Source organism: Ceratotherium simum, chromosome 5 (assembly GCF_057802395.1).
Source record: "Ceratotherium simum simum isolate JZ-2026a chromosome 5, ASM5780239v1, whole genome shotgun sequence".
NCBI classification, from domain to species: Eukaryota; Metazoa; Chordata; class Mammalia; order Perissodactyla; family Rhinocerotidae; genus Ceratotherium; species Ceratotherium simum.
Window position 1 is genome coordinate 37,310,469 of NC_141904.1, and position 19,837 is coordinate 37,330,305.

The 19,837-nt window shown below is 40.6% G+C and overlaps 2 protein-coding genes across 3 annotated transcripts in view; one reads left to right on the forward strand and one right to left on the reverse strand.

Moving 5' to 3' along the window:
- Positions 1-16,579, forward strand: part of FBXL2 (F-box and leucine rich repeat protein 2) — a 115,106-nt gene extending 98,527 nt beyond the window's left edge. The window contains 2 exon segments of the mRNA XM_087430679.1: positions 11,808-12,020; positions 12,731-16,579. Of these exon segments, the coding sequence (XP_087286805.1) occupies positions 11,808-12,020; positions 12,731-12,838 (321 nt within the window). The 3' untranslated portion in view covers positions 12,839-16,579.
- Positions 14,842-19,837, reverse strand: part of UBP1 (upstream binding protein 1) — a 56,149-nt gene continuing 51,153 nt past the window's right edge. For both annotated transcript variants that reach the window (XM_004419472.3, XM_004419471.3), the window contains 2 exons: positions 19,479-19,530; positions 14,842-16,766 (listed from right to left, as the gene is read on the reverse strand). In XM_004419472.3, coding sequence (XP_004419529.1) covers positions 16,729-16,766; positions 19,479-19,530 — 90 coding nt within the window. In that variant the 3' untranslated portion in view covers positions 14,842-16,728. The remainder of the gene's footprint in view (positions 16,767-19,478; positions 19,531-19,837) is intronic.

Consider the following 19,837-nt stretch of genomic DNA (forward strand, 5'->3'; position numbering starts at 1 on the left):
CTAAAGCAATCCTGAGAAAAAAGAGGAAAGCTAGAGGCATCACAATCCCTGACTTCAAAATATACTACAAAGCTGTAGTAATCAAAACAGCATGATACTGGTACAAAAACAGACACACAGATCAATGGAACAGAATTGAAAGCCCAGAAATAAAACCACACATCTACAGACAGCTAATCTTCGACAAAGGAGCTAAGAAGATACAATGGACAAAGGAAAGTTTCTTCAATAAATGGTGTTGGGAAAACTGGACAGCCACATGCAACAGAATGAAAGTAGATCATTATCTTTCACCATACACGAAAATTAACTCAAAATGGATTAAAAACTTGAAGGTAAGACGTGAAGCCATAAAACTCCTAGAAGACAATACAGGCGGTCCAGTCTTTGACATCGGTCTTAGAAGGACCTTTTCGAATACCATGTCTACTCGGGCAAAGGAAACAAAAGAAAAAATAAACAAATGGGACTTCATCAGACTAAAGAGTTTCTGCAAGGCAAAGGAAGCCAGGATCAGATCAAAATGAAGACAACCCACCAACTGGGAGAAAATATTTGCAAATCATATATCTGACAAGGGGTTAATCTCCAAAATATATAAATAACTCAGACAATAACAAAAAAACAAACCACCCAATCAAAAAACGGGCAGAGGATATGAATAGACATTTTTCCAAAGAAGATCTGCAGATCGCCAGCAGGTACATGAAAAGATAATCAACATCACTAATCATTAGGAAAATGCAAATCAAAACTACAATGAGATGTCACCTTACACCTGTTAGAATGGCTATAATCACCAAGGCAAAAAACAACAATTGTTGGAGAGGATGTGGAGAAAAGGGGAACCCTCATACACTGCTGGTGGGAATGCAAACTGGTGCAGCCACTATGGAAAACAGTGTGGAGATTGCTCAAAAAATTAAAAATAGAAATGCCATATGACCCAGCTATCCCACTACTGAGTATTTATCCCAAGAACTTGAAATCAACAATTCAAAGAGACTTTTGCACCCCTATGTTCATTGCAGCATTATTCACAATAGCCAAGACGTGGAAACAACCCAAGTGCCCAACAATTGATGAATGGATAAAGAAGATATACATATATATATATAGAGAGAGAGAGAGAATTTTGTAAAAAATTCTATTTCTTGATTTATCAACTTTAAACAGCCTCCTGAAAAGCCTTCTGGCTTTATCCATAAATCAATTCTAAAGCTAAAAATCAATGAACAGCAGTAATTGATTACATAAAGACGATTTCGTATAGAATCATGTAGTGTGGTTGGATTCATGAGAAAGAACATATGTCCCATGTTAAAAAAAAGAGCTCAAGGAGGAATCTTCCAAGCATCAAGGTTCTGACAGGATTTCTCTTTCTCCTTCTAGGTTCCATTCCCTCTATTTTGCACTCAGCTGCCTATTTCTTGTATCCAATATTAAATTTTCTTGGGTTTTTTCTTCATTTTGCAGAAATACCTCACACCCATCCACTGATCTGTCTCCTCTGTCAGAACTCATCAGGTCCAAAGTAGCAGGCATTCCCTTCCCCAGACATTACAGGAGCTTCCCACTGGCTCAACTGTGTCCACATTTACACTCTCAATAATTTGGCAATCAGGGTGGTTTATTTTTTTCAGTGTTAATTTTTTACTGCAGTAAAATATACTGCAGTATCTAAAAATGTAGAAAGAGCCCTTATCATAGTTGTATATGTCAGTGCATTTCCATAAACTGAGCACACACAGATTAAGAATCAGCATTACAGGACCCCAGAAAGGCCCCTTCTGCTCCCTTCTAATCACTAACCGCCCCCACCCAAGGGCAGTGATTTCCAGTAGCATAGATCAGTTTTGCCTTTTTTGGTACTTTATTATGTAAATTATACGAATGGAATCATCACATGTACTCTTCTGTGTCTGGCTTCTTCACTATTACATTTGTAAAATTCATCCGTATTGTTCCATGTAGTTGAACGTTGTTCATTCTCATTGCTGTGTAGACAGGGTACACTATAATTTATTTTTCCTTTCTACTATTGAACATTTGAGTAGTTTCCAGTTTGGGGCTATTACAGCCAGTATTGTTACGTCTTTTGGTTAACACATGTGTGTATTTCAGTCAGGTATATCCAAATTCCCCCTGCAACATATGAGAATTTCAGTTGCTCCACATCCTTACCAACAACTCATTTTCCACCTTTTTCATTTTAGCCATTCTGGAGGATATGTAGTGACACATGATCTTTTTGAAAAACAAACGTGTTATCACCTTCTTCTTAAAACTCTTCCCAATGACCTACACAACTCTGTGCTCTGGCCCGCTCGGTACTCGCCATTCTCCTCTTGCCACTCGTTGGCTTCCACACAACACACTCTTCACTCTTTTTGCTTCTTGGCTCCTGATCCTTCAGATATCAATTCAGTGGTCGTTTCCTCAGGTCAAATCTCACTATCGTATGCTCTCAGTGCACTTACCTTAGCTTCAGTTTAATAGTTATGCTATTTCATTTCTAGACCCTCAGCTCCACCAGTGCAGAAAAGTGTTTTTACTCACCCTTGCAATATAGGGCCTGGCACAGAGTCGGAACGCATATATTTGAGGGAACAAATGAATAATTGGGACTTTGATGCAGTACTTTTTGCCTCTGAACGTTTATGGTGGGATGAGGATTATATTTTATATGCATTGAGAGCAACTCTCAGATCTGAAACTATTGATATGGATAACTTAAATTACAAAAATGTCATTTGGCTATATAATACTAATCTGAATTTACATTCTGCAACCTTTACTATTTATACCCAAGAAAAGCCAGTAATGTCAGATCACACTGTTCAAGGTCTATTTAATTATAACCTTCAAAAATGCTCAGTATGTCTCTGAGTCATGGCTGTTTGTGCAATTTTCTTAATGAACAAGGACATGAGATTCATTGATTAACTGGCTTCCCCTCAAAGGGAGAATTGGGCTATAAAACTGCACTCAATGGAGTAAACTCTGAAATTTTCCCTACAATTTTTTTTTTCAGTTTTAAAAAGGTCTTTAATGATAAATGAACAAATTAATAACAATTTAACAAAAATGGCACAGCAACTTACTCCTTGCCATGCTAAGTCAAGCGTGGGCTTCAATTCCATTCCTCAGTCATCAGAATGATAATCGAATCTAAAACTGTAAGTGGTTTCAGTCTACATTGCAATCTAATATCCAGCTGTTTGCCTTTCTTCCAGCATCCCTCTGCCCACCCCATCTCTGAGGGCAGGAAGCACCGTTAATCATTTTTTGCTCACTATTGAACTGGATTCTTCTCAGAGCCAGCCTCCTACGGCATGGGGAAACCTGCTTAGGCAGACCACCCAGGATTCCACAGAAAAGTGCTCCGTCTGAATGCAGGTGGTTCATCTCCTGCTCTGGTTTCTCTTAAGACCCCTTAACTCGGCCTTGATGGGCACTTAAGAGCATTAACTCCTTCATTCCCAAGCCTTCTAGGCACTGAAGTTTGAATGTCCAGGAGTGTTATCGCTATTCTTAGAGAGTCCTGGGCACCTGCCGCTCTGTTCTTTTTTTTTTTTTTTAATTGAGGTATAATTGAGAAAACATTACATTAATTTCAGCTGTACAGTGTATTGATTTGCTATTTGTATACATTGCGAAATGATCACCGCAAATAAGTCTAGTTAACATCTGTCACCCTACATCCTACAAAATTTTTTTCCTTGTGATGAGAACTTGTAAGATTTACTCTCTTAGCAACTTTCAAATGTACAATACCATATTATTAACTATAGTCACCATGCTGTATATTACATCCCCATAACTTATTTATTTTATAACTGGAAATTTGTACCTTTTGACTCCCTTCACCTATTTCACCCACCTCACACCCCCTACCTCTGACAAACAGCAATCTGTTGTCTGTATCTGTGAGCTTGGTTTTTTTTTCTTTTTTAATTCCAAAAAGAAGTGAGATCAAATGGTATTTGTCTTTCTTTCTGTGACTTACTTCACTTAACATGCCCTCAGTGTTAATCCATGTTGTTGCAAATGGCAAGACTTCATTCTTTTTTATGGCTAATGTTTCACTGTATGTGTATATATAGATATACATATATATCACATTTTCTTTATCCATTCATCCATTGTTGGACACTTAGGTTGTTTCCATGTGTTGGCTGTTGTAAATGCTTCAGTGAACATGGGGGTGCATATTTTGACTTAGTATTTTCATTTTCTTTGGATACATACCCAGAAGTGGAATTGCTGGATCATTTGGTAGTTCTATTTTTAATTTTTTGAGGAACCTCCATACTGTTTTCCATAGTAGCTGCACCAATTTACATTCCCACCAGCAGTGCACAAGCTTCCCTTTTCTCCACATCTTCGCCAACATTTGTTATTTCTTGTCTTTTTGATAATAGCCATTCTAACAGGTGCAAGGTGGTGTCTCATTGTAGTTTTGATTTGCATTTCCCCAATGATTAGTAACGTTGAGCATCTTTTTATGTACCCGTTGTCCATCTATATGTCTTCTTTGGAAAAATGTCTATTCAGATCCTCTGCCCATTTTTTAATCGGATTCTTTGGGATTTTTTTTTTTTTTTTGCTATTGAGTTGTGTGAGTTCTTTATATATTTTACATATTAGCCCCTTATCAGAAAATGATTTGCAAATATTTTCTCCCATTCAGTAGGTTGCCTTTTCATTTTGTTGGTGGTTTCCTTTGCTGTGCAGAAGCTTTCTGGTTTGATTTAGTCCCACTTGTTTATTTTTCTTTTGTTGCCTTTGCTTTTGGTGTCAAATCCAACAAGTCATCTCCAAGACTGATATCAAGAGCTTACTGCCTGTGTTTTCTTCTAGGAGTTTTATGGCTTCTGGTCTTACATTCAAGGCTTTAATCCATTTTGAGTTGATTTTTGTGTATGGTATAAGATTGTGATCCAGTTTCATTCTTTTGCATGTGGCTGTCCAGTTTTCCCAATATCATTTTTTGAAGAGACTGTTCTTTTCCCATGGTATATTTTTGGCTTCTTTGTCATAAATTAATTGACCATATATGCATGAGTTTATTTCTGGGCTCTCTATTCTTTTCCATTGATCTATGTGTCTGTTGTTATGCCAATACCATACTGTTTTGATTACTATAGCTTTGTAATATAGTTTGAAACCAGGGAGTGTGATGCCTCCAGCTTTGTTTTTCTTGCTCAAGATTCCTTTGGCTACTCAGAGTCTTTTGTGGTTCCATACAAATTTTAGGATTGTTTGTTCTCTTCCTTGAAAAATGCCACTGAAATTTTGAAAGGAATTGCATTGAATCTGTAGATTGCTTTGAGTTGTAGGGACATTTTAACAATGTTAATTTTTCCAATCCATGAGCATGGAATATCTTTCCATTTACGTCTTCTTCAATTTCTTTCATCAGTCTCTTCTAGTTTTCAGTGTACAGGTATTTCACCTCCTTGGTTAAATTTATTCCTAGGTATTTTATTCTTTTTGATGCAATTGTAAATTGGATTATTTTCCATACCCAATTTCCTGAGATTTTTATCATAAATGGATATTGAATATTGCCAAATGCTTTTACTGCATCTATTGAGTTGATCATATGATTTTTATTCTTCATTTTGTTAATGTGGTGTATCACATTGATTGATTTGTGGATGTTGAACCATCCGTGTGTCCCTGGTGTAAATCCCACTTGATCATGGTGTATGATCCTTTTAATGTATTGTTGAATTTGGTTTCCTAATATTTTTTGAGGACTTTTGCATCTATGTTCATCAGGAATATTAGCCTGTAATTTTCTTTTCTTGTGGCATCCTTGTCTGATTTTGGTATTAGGGTAATGTTGGCCTCATGAAATGAGTTTGGAAGTGTTCCCTCCTCCTCTATTTTTGGAAGAGTTTAAGAAAGATTGGTATTAACTCTTCTTTGAATGTTTGGTAGAATTTACCAGTGAAACTGCCTGGTCCTAGCGTTTTGTTTGTTGGGAGGTTTTTGATTACTGATTCAATCTCCTTAGTAGTAATCAGTCTGTTCAAATTTTTTATTTCTTTATGATTTATTCTTGGTTGTATGTTTCTAGGAATTTATCCATTTCTTCTAGGTTGTCCTATTTATTGGTGTATAATTGTTGATAGAAGTATCTTATGATCCTTTGATTTTCTGTGGTATCAGTTGTAAGGTCTCTTTCATTTCTCATTTTTTATTTGAGCCCTCTCTTTTTTTCTTGATAAATCTAAAGGTCTGTCAATTTTGTTTATCTTTTCAAAGAACTAGCTCTTAGTTTCATTAATCTTTTTTCTTGTCTTTCTAGTCTCTATTTCATTTATTTTGGCTCTGATCTTTATTTCCTTCCTTCTACTAACTTTGGGCTTCATTCTTTTTCTAGTTCCATGAGTTGTAAAGTTAGGTTATTTGAGATTTTTCTTGTTTCGTGAGGTAGGCATTTATCACTATGAACTTCCTTCTTAGAACTGCTTTTGCTGCATCCCATAAATTTTGGAATGTTGTATTTCCATTTTCATTTGTCTAAAGGTATTGTTTTATTTCTTTGTTGACTTATTGGTGGTTCAGTAGCATATTGATTAATCTCCACATATTTGTGAATTTTCCAGTTTTCTTCTTGTAATTGATTTGTAGTTTCATACCATTGTGGTTGGAAAAGATGCTTGATATGATTTTGATCTTCTTAAATTTTTAAGACTTGTTTTGTAGCCTAACATGATCTGTCCTGGATTTATTCCATGTGCACTTGAGAAGAATGTGTATTCTGCTGCTTTTGAATGGAGTGTTCTGTCTATATCTGTCAAGTCCATCTAGTCTAACATGTCATTTAAGGCCTGTTTCCTTATTGATTTTCTCTCTGGATGATCTATCTGTTGATGCAAATGGGGTATTAAAATGGGGTATTAAAGTCCCCTACCATTATTGTATTGCTGCCTATTTCTTTCTTTAGGTCTGTTAATATTTGCTTTATATATTTAGGTGCTCCTATATTGGGTGCATAAATATTTACAAATGTTATATCCTCTTTTGGATTGATTCCTTTATCATTATGTAATATCCCTCTTTGTCTCTTATTACAGTCTTTGTTTTAAAGTCTATTTTGTGTGATGTAAGTATAGCTATCCCAGCTCTCTTTTGGTTTCCATTTGCATGGAACATCTTTTTCCATCTCTTCACTTCAAGTCTGTGTGTCCTTACATCTGAAGTAGTGAGTCTCTCTCTTTTTTTTATTTATAATAATTTTTATTTATTTATTTTTTCCCCTAAAGCCCCAGTAGATAGTTGTATGTCATAGTTGCACAGCCTTCTAGTTGCTGTATGTGGGACGCGGCCCCAGCATGGCTGGTGAAGCAGTGCGTCAGTGCGTGCCCGGGATCCGAACCCGGGCCACCAGCAGTGGAGCGCGCGCACTTAACCACTAAGCCACGGGGCCGCCCCTGAAGTGAGTCTCTTTTAGGCAGCATATAGGTGCATCTTATTTTTTTTATCCGTTCAGACACTCTATGTCTTTTGATTGGAGAATTTTATTCATTTATATTTAATTATTGATAGGTATGTACGTATTGCCTTTATGTTAACTGTTTCTGGCTGTTTTGGAGTTCCTCTCTGTTCCTTTTTTCTTCCCTTGCTCTCCTCCTTTGTGCTTTGATGAATTTCTTTAGTGGTGTGCTTAGATTCCTTTCTCTTTCTCTTTTGTGTATCTACTATAGGTTTTTGCTTTGTGGTTACCATGAGGCTTACATAGACTATTACAAATGTAAGTTGTTCTATTTTAAGTTGATAACTTAAGTTTGAATACATTCTAAAGCTCTATATTTTTACTCTCCCTCTGCTCTATGTTTTATGTTTTTGCTGTCATATTTTGCATCTTTGTATCTTGTGTATCTCTTAACTAATTATTTTAGTTTTAGGTGTTTTTTTTTTTGTTTTTTTTTTTTTTTACTACTTGTGTCTTTTAACTTTCATACTAGTTCTTTTTTTTTTTTTTTTTTGTGAGGAAGACTGGCCCTGAACTAACATCCGATGCCAATCTTCCTCTTTTTGCTGAGGAAGATTGGCCCTGGGCTAACATCTGTGGCCATCTTCCTGTACTTTATATGGGACACTGCCACAGCATGGCTTGACAAGTGGTGCGTTGGTGTGCACCCAGGATCTGAACCTGCAAACCCCGGGTCGCCGAAGCAGAGCACGCGCACTTAACAGTTGCACCACCGGGCCGGCCCTACCTTCATACTAGTTCTTTTTTTGTTTGTTTGTTAGTTTGTTTTTTTTGTGAGGAAGATCAGCCCTGAGCTAACATCCATGCCAGTCCTCCTCTTTTTTTCTGAGGAAGATCGGCTCTGAGCTAACATCTATTGCCAATCCTCCTCCTTTTTTCCCCCAAAGCCCCAGTAGATAGTTGTATGTCATAGTTGCACATCCTTCTAGTTGCTCTATGTGGGACACGGCCTCTGCATGGCCGGAGAAGTGGTGCATCGGTGCGCGCCCGGGATCCGAACCTGGGCCGCCAGTAGCAGAGCACGCACACTTAACCGCTAAGCCACGGGGCTGGCCCCATACTAGTTCTAAAAGTGATTAATCCACTACTGTTACTATATATTTACATTACCAGTGAGATTTATACTTTCATATGTTTTCTTGTTACTCATTAGTGCCCTTTCTTTGAAGCTTAAGAGATCCCTTGAACATTTCTTGTCAGGCCGGTTCAGTGGTAATGAACTCCTTTAGCTTTAGCTTGTCTGGAACACTGTTTATCTCTCCTTCAATTCTGAATGATAACTTTGCTGAGAAGAGTACTCTTGGAAGTTTTTTTCTTTAAGCACTTTCAATCTATCGTGCCAGTCCCTTCTGGCCTGTGAAGTTTCTGCTAAAATATATGCTGATAGTCTTATGGGGGTTCCCTTGTATGTAACAAGTTGTTTTTTCTCTTGCTGCTTTTAAGATTCTTTCCTTGTCTTTAACTTTTGACATTTTAATTATAATGTGTCTTGGTGTGGGTCTCTTTGGGTTCCTCTTATTTGGAACTCTCTAGGCTTCCTGGATCTGGGTGTCTGTTTCCTTCCCCAGGTTAGAGAAGTTTTCAGCCATTATTTCTTCAAATAAGTTTTCTGCACCTTTCTCTCTCTCTTCTCCTTCTGAGATCTCTGTAATGTGAATGTCAATCCTCTTGATGTTGTCCTATAAGTCCCTAAGGTTATCTTCACTTTTTTCCATTCCTTTTTTTTTTCTTGCTGCTCTGGGTGAATTCCACTGCCCTCTCTTTGAGTTCCCTGATCCTTTGTTCTGTTTCATCTAGTCTGCTCTTGAACCCCTCTAGTGTATTTTTCAGTTCAGTTATTGTATTCTTCAGCTCTATGAGCTGTATTTGGTACTTTCTTATATTTTCTGTCTCTTTGTTGAAGTTCTCACTGTGTTCATCCATTCTGAGTATGGTGAGCATCTATATGACCATTACTTTGAACTCATTATCAGGTAATTATTTATCTCCATTTCATTAAGGTTTTTTCCTGAGATTTTATCTTGTTCTTTCATTTGGAACATATTCCTTTGTTTCTTCATTTTGCTTGACTCTGTTGGTTTCTATGCTTAGATAAAACAGTAATCTCTCCCAGTCTGGAAGGAGTGGCCTCACGTAGATGAACCTTATTGTTCAACTCTGCCCTAGCCCTTGGTTGTCTCTCAAACCTTTGTGATTGTCTAAGCAGCCTATTTTATTTTTAGTGGCTCCTAGTAGTTGAGGGTGTACCAAGACCTGTCAGTCTCCCAAAGGGGAGAATCTCAGTCAACACCTAGATTCAGGCTGATTGGAGGCCAGACCCTCAGGCAACAATATTCCAAGTATGCAAATATATATACTTCTACAGAACTGCAAGCCTAAGCCCCACTGGCCCAAGTGCCAGATGATCTAGAGGTGTCCCCTGGGTGGCAGTTGCAAAATCCAGGGCTCCAGATGAGTATATAAACGCCTGTCTTAGAGATACCAGTAAGTTGTAGTAAGGCAGAGGGAGAGCACAAAGATGGCATGCAGCAGCCTACATTCCCTGAGAGCACACTCCTGCGTCCCTAGATATGTGCCAAAGCAGAAGCCTGCTCCTCAGCCTGAAGCTCCAAGACAAGCAAATAGGCCTCTTTCACAGAAAGACTGGGGTTGTGTTTTAGTCTGCTGTCTGTAAAGTGCCCTGGGGATGGTAGCTTGCTAACAACTCTCTCTCCAATTGTTAAAGTCCCATGGGACCCAGGAATGCAAGCCCACCCCAGCCATCAGAGCCAGGTGATCAAGGAGCATCCCTTGGGTGGCAGCTGCAAAGACGGGCACCAGAAGTAAAAACTGGGGTACCAGATGTGTTGTAAAAGCTTCCTTATGGGAGATAGTGGTGCTCTGGAGCATGGTAGAGGGGGGAGCGTGAAGATAGCACCCACCCTTCGAGGTCTCGAAGGATTACAGTCAGCCCTTAGATGTGTGTTTAATTAGACGTATGCTCCTCAGGCTGCAGCTACAATGATAAGCTAATAGGCCTCTGTCACAGAACAATTGAGCTCCTGAGTCTGTTGTCTCTTGCTGTGCCCTGGAGGTGGTAGCCATTTAAGAACTCTTTCTCCCGTGGTTACAGTCTTGTGGGACCCAGAAGTATAAGTCCTGCTGGCCACCAGAGCCAGTAGTAGTGTCCCCTGGTGGCAGCCACAAAAACTGAGGCACAGACGTGTGTAAAAGCTCCCCTCTAAGAGAGAAGGGCTCTCTGAAGCACAGCAGAGAGACAGTGTGAAGATGGTGCCCACTGGCTGGAGAGAGGCAGAGGGAAAGCATACAGATGGCACCTACCAGGAAAGAAAAAAGAAAAAGCCTAGAGTTCATTTAAAAAGAAAAGTGTCCAATGGCTAGAGCAAGGTGAAAGGAGAATGTGAAGATGGCACCTGCTGGGGGAAAAAAAACAAGATGGTGCCCTCCAGCTGGATCAAGGCAGAGGGAGTGTGCAAAGAGGGCACTCAGCAGTCTCTGTCCCCAGAGAGCGTCCCAGCAGGCCCCCAAATATGTGTCACATCAGATGCCTGCCCCAAAGACAAGCAAATGAGCATCTCCCACACAAAGTCCAGGCTCCCCTCCATAGGTCGCTTCCACGCTGGGCCATGAGGCAGGTCCGAGTCTGAGCAAGCAAGCCCTTTAAGAGCCTTTTCTCATATCACTATAGTCTCATGGATCTTGTTGATGTGAGCCTGTTGGTTTTGACGACTAGACATTTTGGGGGGTTGTCCTTCAGGTGCAGGTCTTAAAAGTTTGAGGTGCCCAATGTGGGGTTGGAACCCTTTGGTTTTCAGGGAGAAGTTCCAGGTTTTGAGTACCCTTCTAATTGGGTCACTGCACTGGAGGTGGGGTTTATGGCGAGATGGTGTCCCAGCGTCTCCTGTTCACTTCAACATTGGTCTTCTCTCATCGCCTGATGTGTAGGAGTCGCTCAGCCAGTTTTCAGGTTTTTTTCGGAGGAAGTGTTCCATATGTAGCTGTGGATTTGGTGTGTTCATGGGAGGAGGTGAGTTCAGGATCCTCTTACGTCGCCATCTTGAACCAGACTATTCCCTGCAATTTTGATTTCCATCCTTACACAATCAGAAAGGTCAGAGAAGCCACTGCCCAGCTGCAGTAAACCCCTGGCCATAGGGCCCCAAGGCTTTGTGTTTGATCCTCCTGTTGATAAGCGGTTACTCTGGGACACTGCACAGGCCAGCTTCCCTGCTTTTCCTAGGCCTTGAGCCTTGGAATGAGAGGGTCCTGCAAACATTTGCTTGTTTCTCCATTCCAGAGTCTGTCCCACTGTGAGCTCATCACAGATGATGGGATCCTGCACCTGAGCAACAGCACCTGTGGCCACGAGAGGCTGCGGGTACTGGAATTGGACAACTGCCTCCTCATCACCGACGTGGCCCTGGAACACCTGGAGAACTGCCGTGGCCTGGAGCGCCTTGAGCTCTACGACTGCCAGCAGGTTACCCGCGCAGGCATCAAGCGGATGCGGGTAAGTGTGGGGCAGGAGTCAGTCACACCTGGCACAATTTCTGAACAGACGACGACTGCATCAAGAATCAGCATCTACTTTCTACATTCTGTTCTAAGCCAATAGTTATGCAAACTGATCTGTTACACAGGTGTCTCCTTAGACTTCTTCAAAATTTCCTTATTAGACCCCACTCTGGAAGAGTCAACATCCAGAATGGGTCTAGGGTGGAGGCTCCATGTAGTCTGGTGATCAGCACCCTTATGAGAAGGAAAGGGACTTAAGGTCATTACCAGTAGGAGCAAGAACATGGTCTTGGCTAATTTCCAGGTAAGAGGGCTTAATAGAATGTGGCTTTCTTTCCCCATGTAGTTCACCTACATCATTTTCTTGAATATGCTTTAAGTTTAGGCAACTTTGCATTTATACCCCAAAGCAGCCCAAGGGTGCTACAGCTGTCAAGAACTCCACTCAGTTTTCATACAAGGCCAGTGAGTTTCCCTGAGCAGAAATATTATTAGTTTCCCTTTGTCTTTAGAAGGTGCTGTTTTAGGGGACGTGTATGTAAACAGTAGTAACTCTGGCCTACACCAGAAATTCTATTTGAACTATTTGCCTAATAGTAAAGTGAAGTAGATTCTACATGAAAACTATGGGCCTTTCTCGGATTATGCATATAATCCTAAAAATACCAGTGTAAAGACTACTCCACTTTTTTCTTCTACTTTCAGGCTCAGCTCCCTCATGTCAAAGTCCATGCCTACTTCGCTCCTGTCACCCCACCGACAGCAGTAGGAGGAAGTGGACAGCGACTATGCAGGTGCTGTGTCATTCTCTGACAGCAGCTGCCCGGGGCCCAAGGCATGAGGAGGTGTCCCTTCCTCCAGAGAAGACCCACGTCTTCCTGACCTACTCCACTGTCACCCAAATCTGTTGATTCTTCATTGGGAAAGGCATTTACAGGTAAAAGACTTCTGTAGGGATTGCAGTAACTCTGGTGATAGTTTTCACCTTTATTCTGCTGTGATGCAATCAAATCAAAGCTTGTGTCAGTTGACACATGGCAAGGGTGGTCTCAGTGCAGCCAGGACCACACAGGAGACCCCGATCTTTTAAAAGGTGGGTGCCTTCCTAGGTACAAAAGTCCTGCCCTCGTCTTTGTCAGCATCCCTCAAGACAGACCATCAGTGTTAGCACAAATTGAGCAGAAAAAACAAGCTGTTGCTTTTCTACTTGATACTTAAGCCAGTGGCCTACTTTCACACCAATTCCATTTTGATTAGCAGGACTTTTCCACTTTGAAGATTAAACAGCAACTTTATCAAAGTGATTGTACTGCAAATTCATAATGCCTGATAGTTTTACATGTAGAGCTTTATGTGGAAGGCAAATAGGTTTCCATGAGACACCAAAGAAGCGAGCACTCTAAATTGGATGGAGCAGGGTCTTCACCTTTCTGTCAACTTGTCATATATACTTTCGGGGACCAAAAACTAAACAAAAGCAACTCAGAGTTGTGTTGCCTGACTGGAAATCATAAGCTCTGGAGTGTGCTACAGCACATAATGCCTTTTCGTTATAGGAGAAAGCTAATCATGTCATCTCTCACAAAATTTGGGGGACCTTAAAGAAGTAGACCTGATTAAGGCTTAAATTATCTATAATATAATCAATTAAAAATAATGAATGGATGCATGTAGAATGGGTCTGATTGTTTTTCCAAGTTTATTTTAAAATCTTAGGAATCAGGTTACACCAGAACTATGTAAAAATTTTACACACTTAAAACTCAGATCAGTAAAGTGTTGGCACCTTTTAGACTCATAGTATAAAAATGAAGAAACCATTCCAATGCTTAAGTCACTGGGTTTTTATTGCTATGATCTTATGGCAGACAAATGTGAGCAAAACCATTTTTGAAATTCATACCATCCTAATATTATCTAAAATCTCATAAGATCTAGTTTCTGCTCTGTGCTGTTCACATTTGTGATCTGTATTAAGATTAGGAACCCATCCCCACCTTCACTGTGAATTTGTGTGTTAATGGTCGCCAACCCTTCCCAGCAACCACTCCCCAAACTGAGGAGTCCAGAGCTCATGAGAAGCTGAAGTGAAGCAGCAAAAACGAGATATTTTCCCATGACTAGCAATACTTCTATCAGATGGACAGTTTTAGAAGCATTTAGGATACACTGCCTCAGCTACATTTTAGGAACAGAAGGCAGATACGTACAAAACCCCATAAGTCGATTTAACAGGATTACTGGAATAAGCATTAAAAGTCCTGATGATTTTATTGCCTTATGATATACTCCAGTATTCCCTTGTCTAAAAATTGTGTGTAACCATAGCAGTTATTTAAATATACGTTTATACCACTGTGTGGAGGAAAAGATGATTGATGCAGGAAGCTGTTTAAATAAACAAAGGAGCATATTACACAGACTTGCTTCAGTGATTATGAATTGCAGTTTCTATTTAAAAATTTAAATGACCAGGGCCTTCCATTCATTATCTCTTTTGAGCCAGGACACAACCTATCACAGCTCCTGGACTGGCTGCTCAATGTTCCATAACCTCATTTACAAAACAGGAAAACCTCTGATAAAGAGGAAGCAAACCTGGTTTTCTTAAGTGTGGAACAGTTACTGGAATAAGTGTCCTTAGTTGCATCAGCTTTGAGAAAACAAACTGAAAAGAGAAAAAACACCACATGGGCTTCACGTCTTCTAACATTTGGACTGGTGTGTACTCAGAATATACATACAGAAAGAACCCCTTGATTGTATGACTTGACTTGTCACACTGGCACGAACTGGGATTTTAAATGAGAGACACATTTGCAAAACAATCGGAAAACATTTATTATACTGAAATGTATACATCCTACTATTAAAAAAACAAAGTAGCAAATTTGCTGGTGCCATAATTGAACCTGTTTCACTGGGACAGACTAATGTTCACCGCCACTTGGTGTAATTTCAAGTTTGATGAGCTTTTAATTCTTTTTACCCCACTTCTAAAACCTGATGAGGAATTCAAAATAGCACACAGCATTAAATGACATTTATTGTTCCATAAATCTTCAGACTCAAAAAGGAATGCTAAATAGACAAGCAAAACTCTAAAACAATTCAAGAGATAAGCTCACTTCTTTCCCAAGTGATTGGTACACAAAACATGTGGTCATACAAAAGCAAAGGGAAGATGACAGAAAGGAAAGCTCTCCTGCTTTAGGGTCTGTAGGAGTTACAGATACTTTCAAACTGAAGATGGAAATATTTAGAGACAGTGCTTCTTCATACCCCCTTTATGAATAAAGCAAAATGTCAAACGTTTACCCACTGAAGTAGTTTATCTTCTGGGAAAGATTTCAAACGCAAAATTACCCATTTCTGTTTTGCCTGAACAAAGATAAGGATCAAATCTGGGTAAGTGGACAGAGATGCTATAATTAAAATGGAATCAAAGTTTTAAAAAAAAAATTGAATTTGCTACACCACAACCCTCAAAAATGCTTGCTGATGAACTCTGGGAAGATTTGAAAAAGTGGATTCCCTTTGAAAAGTATGCTAGCAGACAAGCATTTGGTTTTATGAAAGAGACCCCCTTTTTATAGAAGAAGCAGCTATTACGTGATGTATAAAAAAGCCTCTAAATAATAACCAGAATGTTTACCCATGATTGTACTAAAGCTTAATATTTGAGAAGTGTATGGAATTTTTATGGTACAATTTAGTGTTTACCATGTCTAGTGTTCCGTGAATAATTTCAACTTGTTGATAACGAGGACCCCTTAACACCAAGTCAGAAACTTTTTCCCCTGCTCAGGTCACCTATTGCTGATGTCTGGGGAAGGGCTTTGAAACTGTTCAAGAACAGGATGGTGAAGGGTGGTTGGAGACAGAGAGGAGGAGGAAAAAGAGAAAGAAAACCACATGAGTTTAAAAGACAATGGGACTTCAAAAATGAAAACCAGAAACGAAATGCTAAAAATGGAAGCAGAAGCAAAAAGTTTTTCAATAAAATTATGACAAAGCAAAACACAAGTCTTTGTACCTATTAGGATTTACACTGATCCTCTCACCAAGGTACTCTTGATAATGCAGTTTGCTTCAAGCCCGGCTTCCTGGCTTGGATCTTCCTCGATCTGGCATGATCACATCAGACACACACCCTTAGACATGATTTCTTCTGAGAAGGTGCCAAGCCTCTTACCTGACCACCAATCACCGTATCAGCACATTGCATCTCTCCGCAGACAGATTCCATGCTGGCTCCACAACAGCACTGTCCCACACCCTGCCCCAGGTCAGCATAAGGTTCAGGCAACAAAAGCCAAACTGGCACAGAAAAGTAAATGCCCACAGTCCGCTTTTACATTCATTTCCAAACCGCATACAGTGTAAAAGACAGCAAAGGCTGCTTCTAGGAACTGTATCTACTGGCCTCTGCCAGAGAAGCAGGCAGCCCTGCCTGCACCGTGGCCCCCAGAGCTGCACGTATGCTGTCCGGACGTGCTCACTCTCAGGAGGATGCTTGGCTATGGCAGTGACAGTGAGGAGATTCGCCTCTCATACAGCTCATTAGAAAGGTCATCTTGTGTTTTCAATATGAAACATTTCATACGGTAAAATCCAATCCCAAGACTTCTTGGATTCAGTCTTCACACACTTTTAAGCGTGACTTTATTTGGTACTGAATATAGTTCAGACTATGTAAGACATCACTTCAAAATTATGTGAATACCATCACCATTTTCAGCTGCAAAAAAAGGAAAGAAGTTACCCACAATTTTTTTAGCCAGGCTTAGGAAGATCAAGACTATTAAAGTGAAAACTCCCAGACATCTACAACCTTCCTCCCTGTTTCAGAATTACCTTTCAATAAATCTAGAGGAAAAAAAAGCTGATTAACTTGCTCCAGTTCCCCTTCCCTAAGGCAACAACATGTACACATTCCCTTCTCAGATATTGTGCTTTTGGATGTCTGGCCCATACTAGTTGCCAGTTCTGGGAGGCAGGGGAATCAGACAAGCAGCGAAAGTGCTGTGTAAGCAAGGGGGCAAGAGCTCGAGGCAGAAGTGAAAACCCTGTGCCGCCAGGGCAGAGGACAGTCAGCTCCATACAACATACAAATAAACTCAATGCTCACATCCATCTTTCCTGGGAATAATTTTTGAACTCCTCAGAGGGAGATCTGAAACATTTTAAAAATACATCGCTACTTTTGCCTGATAGCCTAGTATTTCTGAAGAAATGGTGAGAAGCAGTACAGGCATTCATCAAGGAACAAATGAATTTTTTCATGAGGACAAAAGTCTGAAAAACAGTACACTGAGGTTGGAGGGGATATTCTGTGATGTCTGACATTAGACGTGTCCACCGCTTTCATAGAACACTACCATCTGATTACAGGATGGAAGTCCTTTCTTAGACAATGTGAATTTTGCAGAGTAACATTGTATTGCTTTGAGAACAATTGAGCAGAAAGGTACTCAGCTAAAGATGTTTGTGAAGGTAAAGATAAAGTGAACCGGTTCACAGTTAAAACTCAGGGGCCGGCCCGGTGGCGCAAGCGGTTAAGTACACGCGCACCGATGCACTGCTTGTCAAGCCACGCTGTGGCGGCATCCCACATAAAGTAGAGGAAGATGGGCACGGATGTTAGCCCAGGGCCAGTCTTCCTCAGCAAAAAAAGAGGAGGATTGGCAGATGTTAGCTCAGGGCTGATCTCCTCACACAAAAAAAATAAGTTAAAACTCAGCCTTGCAGGTAACTTGATGACATACGCAACATGTCAGGCACAAAGTGACGACAACTTCAGCACTGTTTTGGGCTGCTCCCTTTAAGAGTGACTTCCAGGAAAGGGTGACACATGATATCTGGCTCTTCGAAGTACAGCTTTTATGCTAGGACTAGATTTAGATCTTAACCCACCAGACTTTTAAAAGTCTCTTCTTGTATAATAATTTTGCATTTAAAAATCCCTCATTTTGGGGCTGGCCCCATGGCATAGCAGTTAAGTGCGCGCACTCCGCTACTGGCAGCCCGGGTTCAGATCCCAGGCGCGCACCGACGCACTGCTTGTCCGGCCATGCTGAGGCAGCGTCCCATATGTAGCAACTAGAAGGATGTGCAACTATGACATACAACTATCTACTGGGGCTTTGGGGAGAAAAAGGGGGAAAAAAGGAGGAGGATTGGCAATAGATGTTAGCTCAGGGCCAGTCTTCCTCAGCAAAAAGAGGAAGACTGGCATGGATGTTAGCTCAGGGCTGATCTTCCTCACAAAAAAAAAAAAAAAGTCCCTCGTTTTTTCTAACCCTTTAATTGGAACTTACTTGAGCCCCATCCATGTCCTCTTTCCACATTCTCTCCCTAAATGACCCCAGTGATTTCTACAGCTTTGAGTCACCACTGATATGATCAAGGCTTCCAAATTTACATTTCAAGCCCAGGCCTCTCCTGTCAGCTCCAGACAGGTATAATTAACTGCCACCTTGACACTGCTATATACTTAAATGGAACTCTTGCTGCTTCCCCCCATACCTACCTCTCTGCTAGCAGTCTGCCCAGCTGCTCTTACCAGAGTCACAACCACTCCTCCCTCAAGTGTGGAGCCCAGCAGGGCCCTGTCTATAAATGTATAAGATGTCATCACCCCTCACCTAGATGACATCTCCTGCCTCCAGGTTTCCCACCTTCTCATGTCTCCACAGAGTTGCAAGAGTGGAAGAAAAATCTAATCAGATTACTGCTTTATTTAAACAACTTCACTGACTTCCCAATATATTTCAAATAAAGTCTAAACTACCATCATTACCAGGTCCTGCATACCAGGCCCTGCCTCCCACCTTGACTTCATCTTGCTCTGCTCACCCCTCACACACTGCATGGCAGCTACATGGCCCTCTTTCAGGCCTCCACAGAAGCGAAGCTTTTTACTTGTCCTTTACCCTACATTTGGGATGCTCCTCATATGGCTGGCTCCCTCTCACTCTTGAAGTCTTATCATTAATGACACCACCTCAGAGAAGCCTTGCTAACAGCTTCATGTCCCCCTTGTCCATAAGCACTCCAGACTTTCCCATTCCTTCATGGCACTTAATATATTTGTAATTATGCACATCCGTTGGCCAAGTCTGGTTTGCTTTCCCCACTAGAGTCTGTTTTGTTCAAGATCTTTCTAGCACCAAAAGGATGGTATCTGACATATGGTGCTCAGTAAAACACTGGCTGAACGAATTGAGATTTTTTTCCTAGTCATCTAGAAGGACTGACTCCTCCTCCTTACTTGCTAATTTCTATTACAATCGCTAGAAATATTCTTTCTCTTGATTCATTTTTCAAACTCTCTTAAAATTAGTAAAGCCAGCATTTTCAAAAGTAAACACACAAGATGACTGCTGATTACAGACACACACTATCTTTCATGGTTCCAGCATTTCAAGACACATGCACACATGCAAAGTACCTTTTACTGTGGAGAATAAAAAACAACTCTCATCTTGAAAGTTCTGAACCATCTAGGATAAAGCAGATGTATAATTAAGATCCAACTGTCCTGTCTTAACTGAGGAAAAGATTAAAATTAGTAGTTAAAGGAAAATGTCATAATCTGTATATTGTCACACAAGCACAGGACTCAGTGGCCAAAATGGTAATTCATGAAGGCAGCATGAGGTAGTAAAAATTTACACCTGCTGCACTGGCAGGGCCTTGTGCTAACCGTGCCTGCCCCTGAAGGTCCCTGCGAGATCTGATCCCTGATTCCTGCCGGCTCCTGTGAATAATCGCTCTAACAAAGAGTCACTGCGTGAAGTGCTCTTCTGT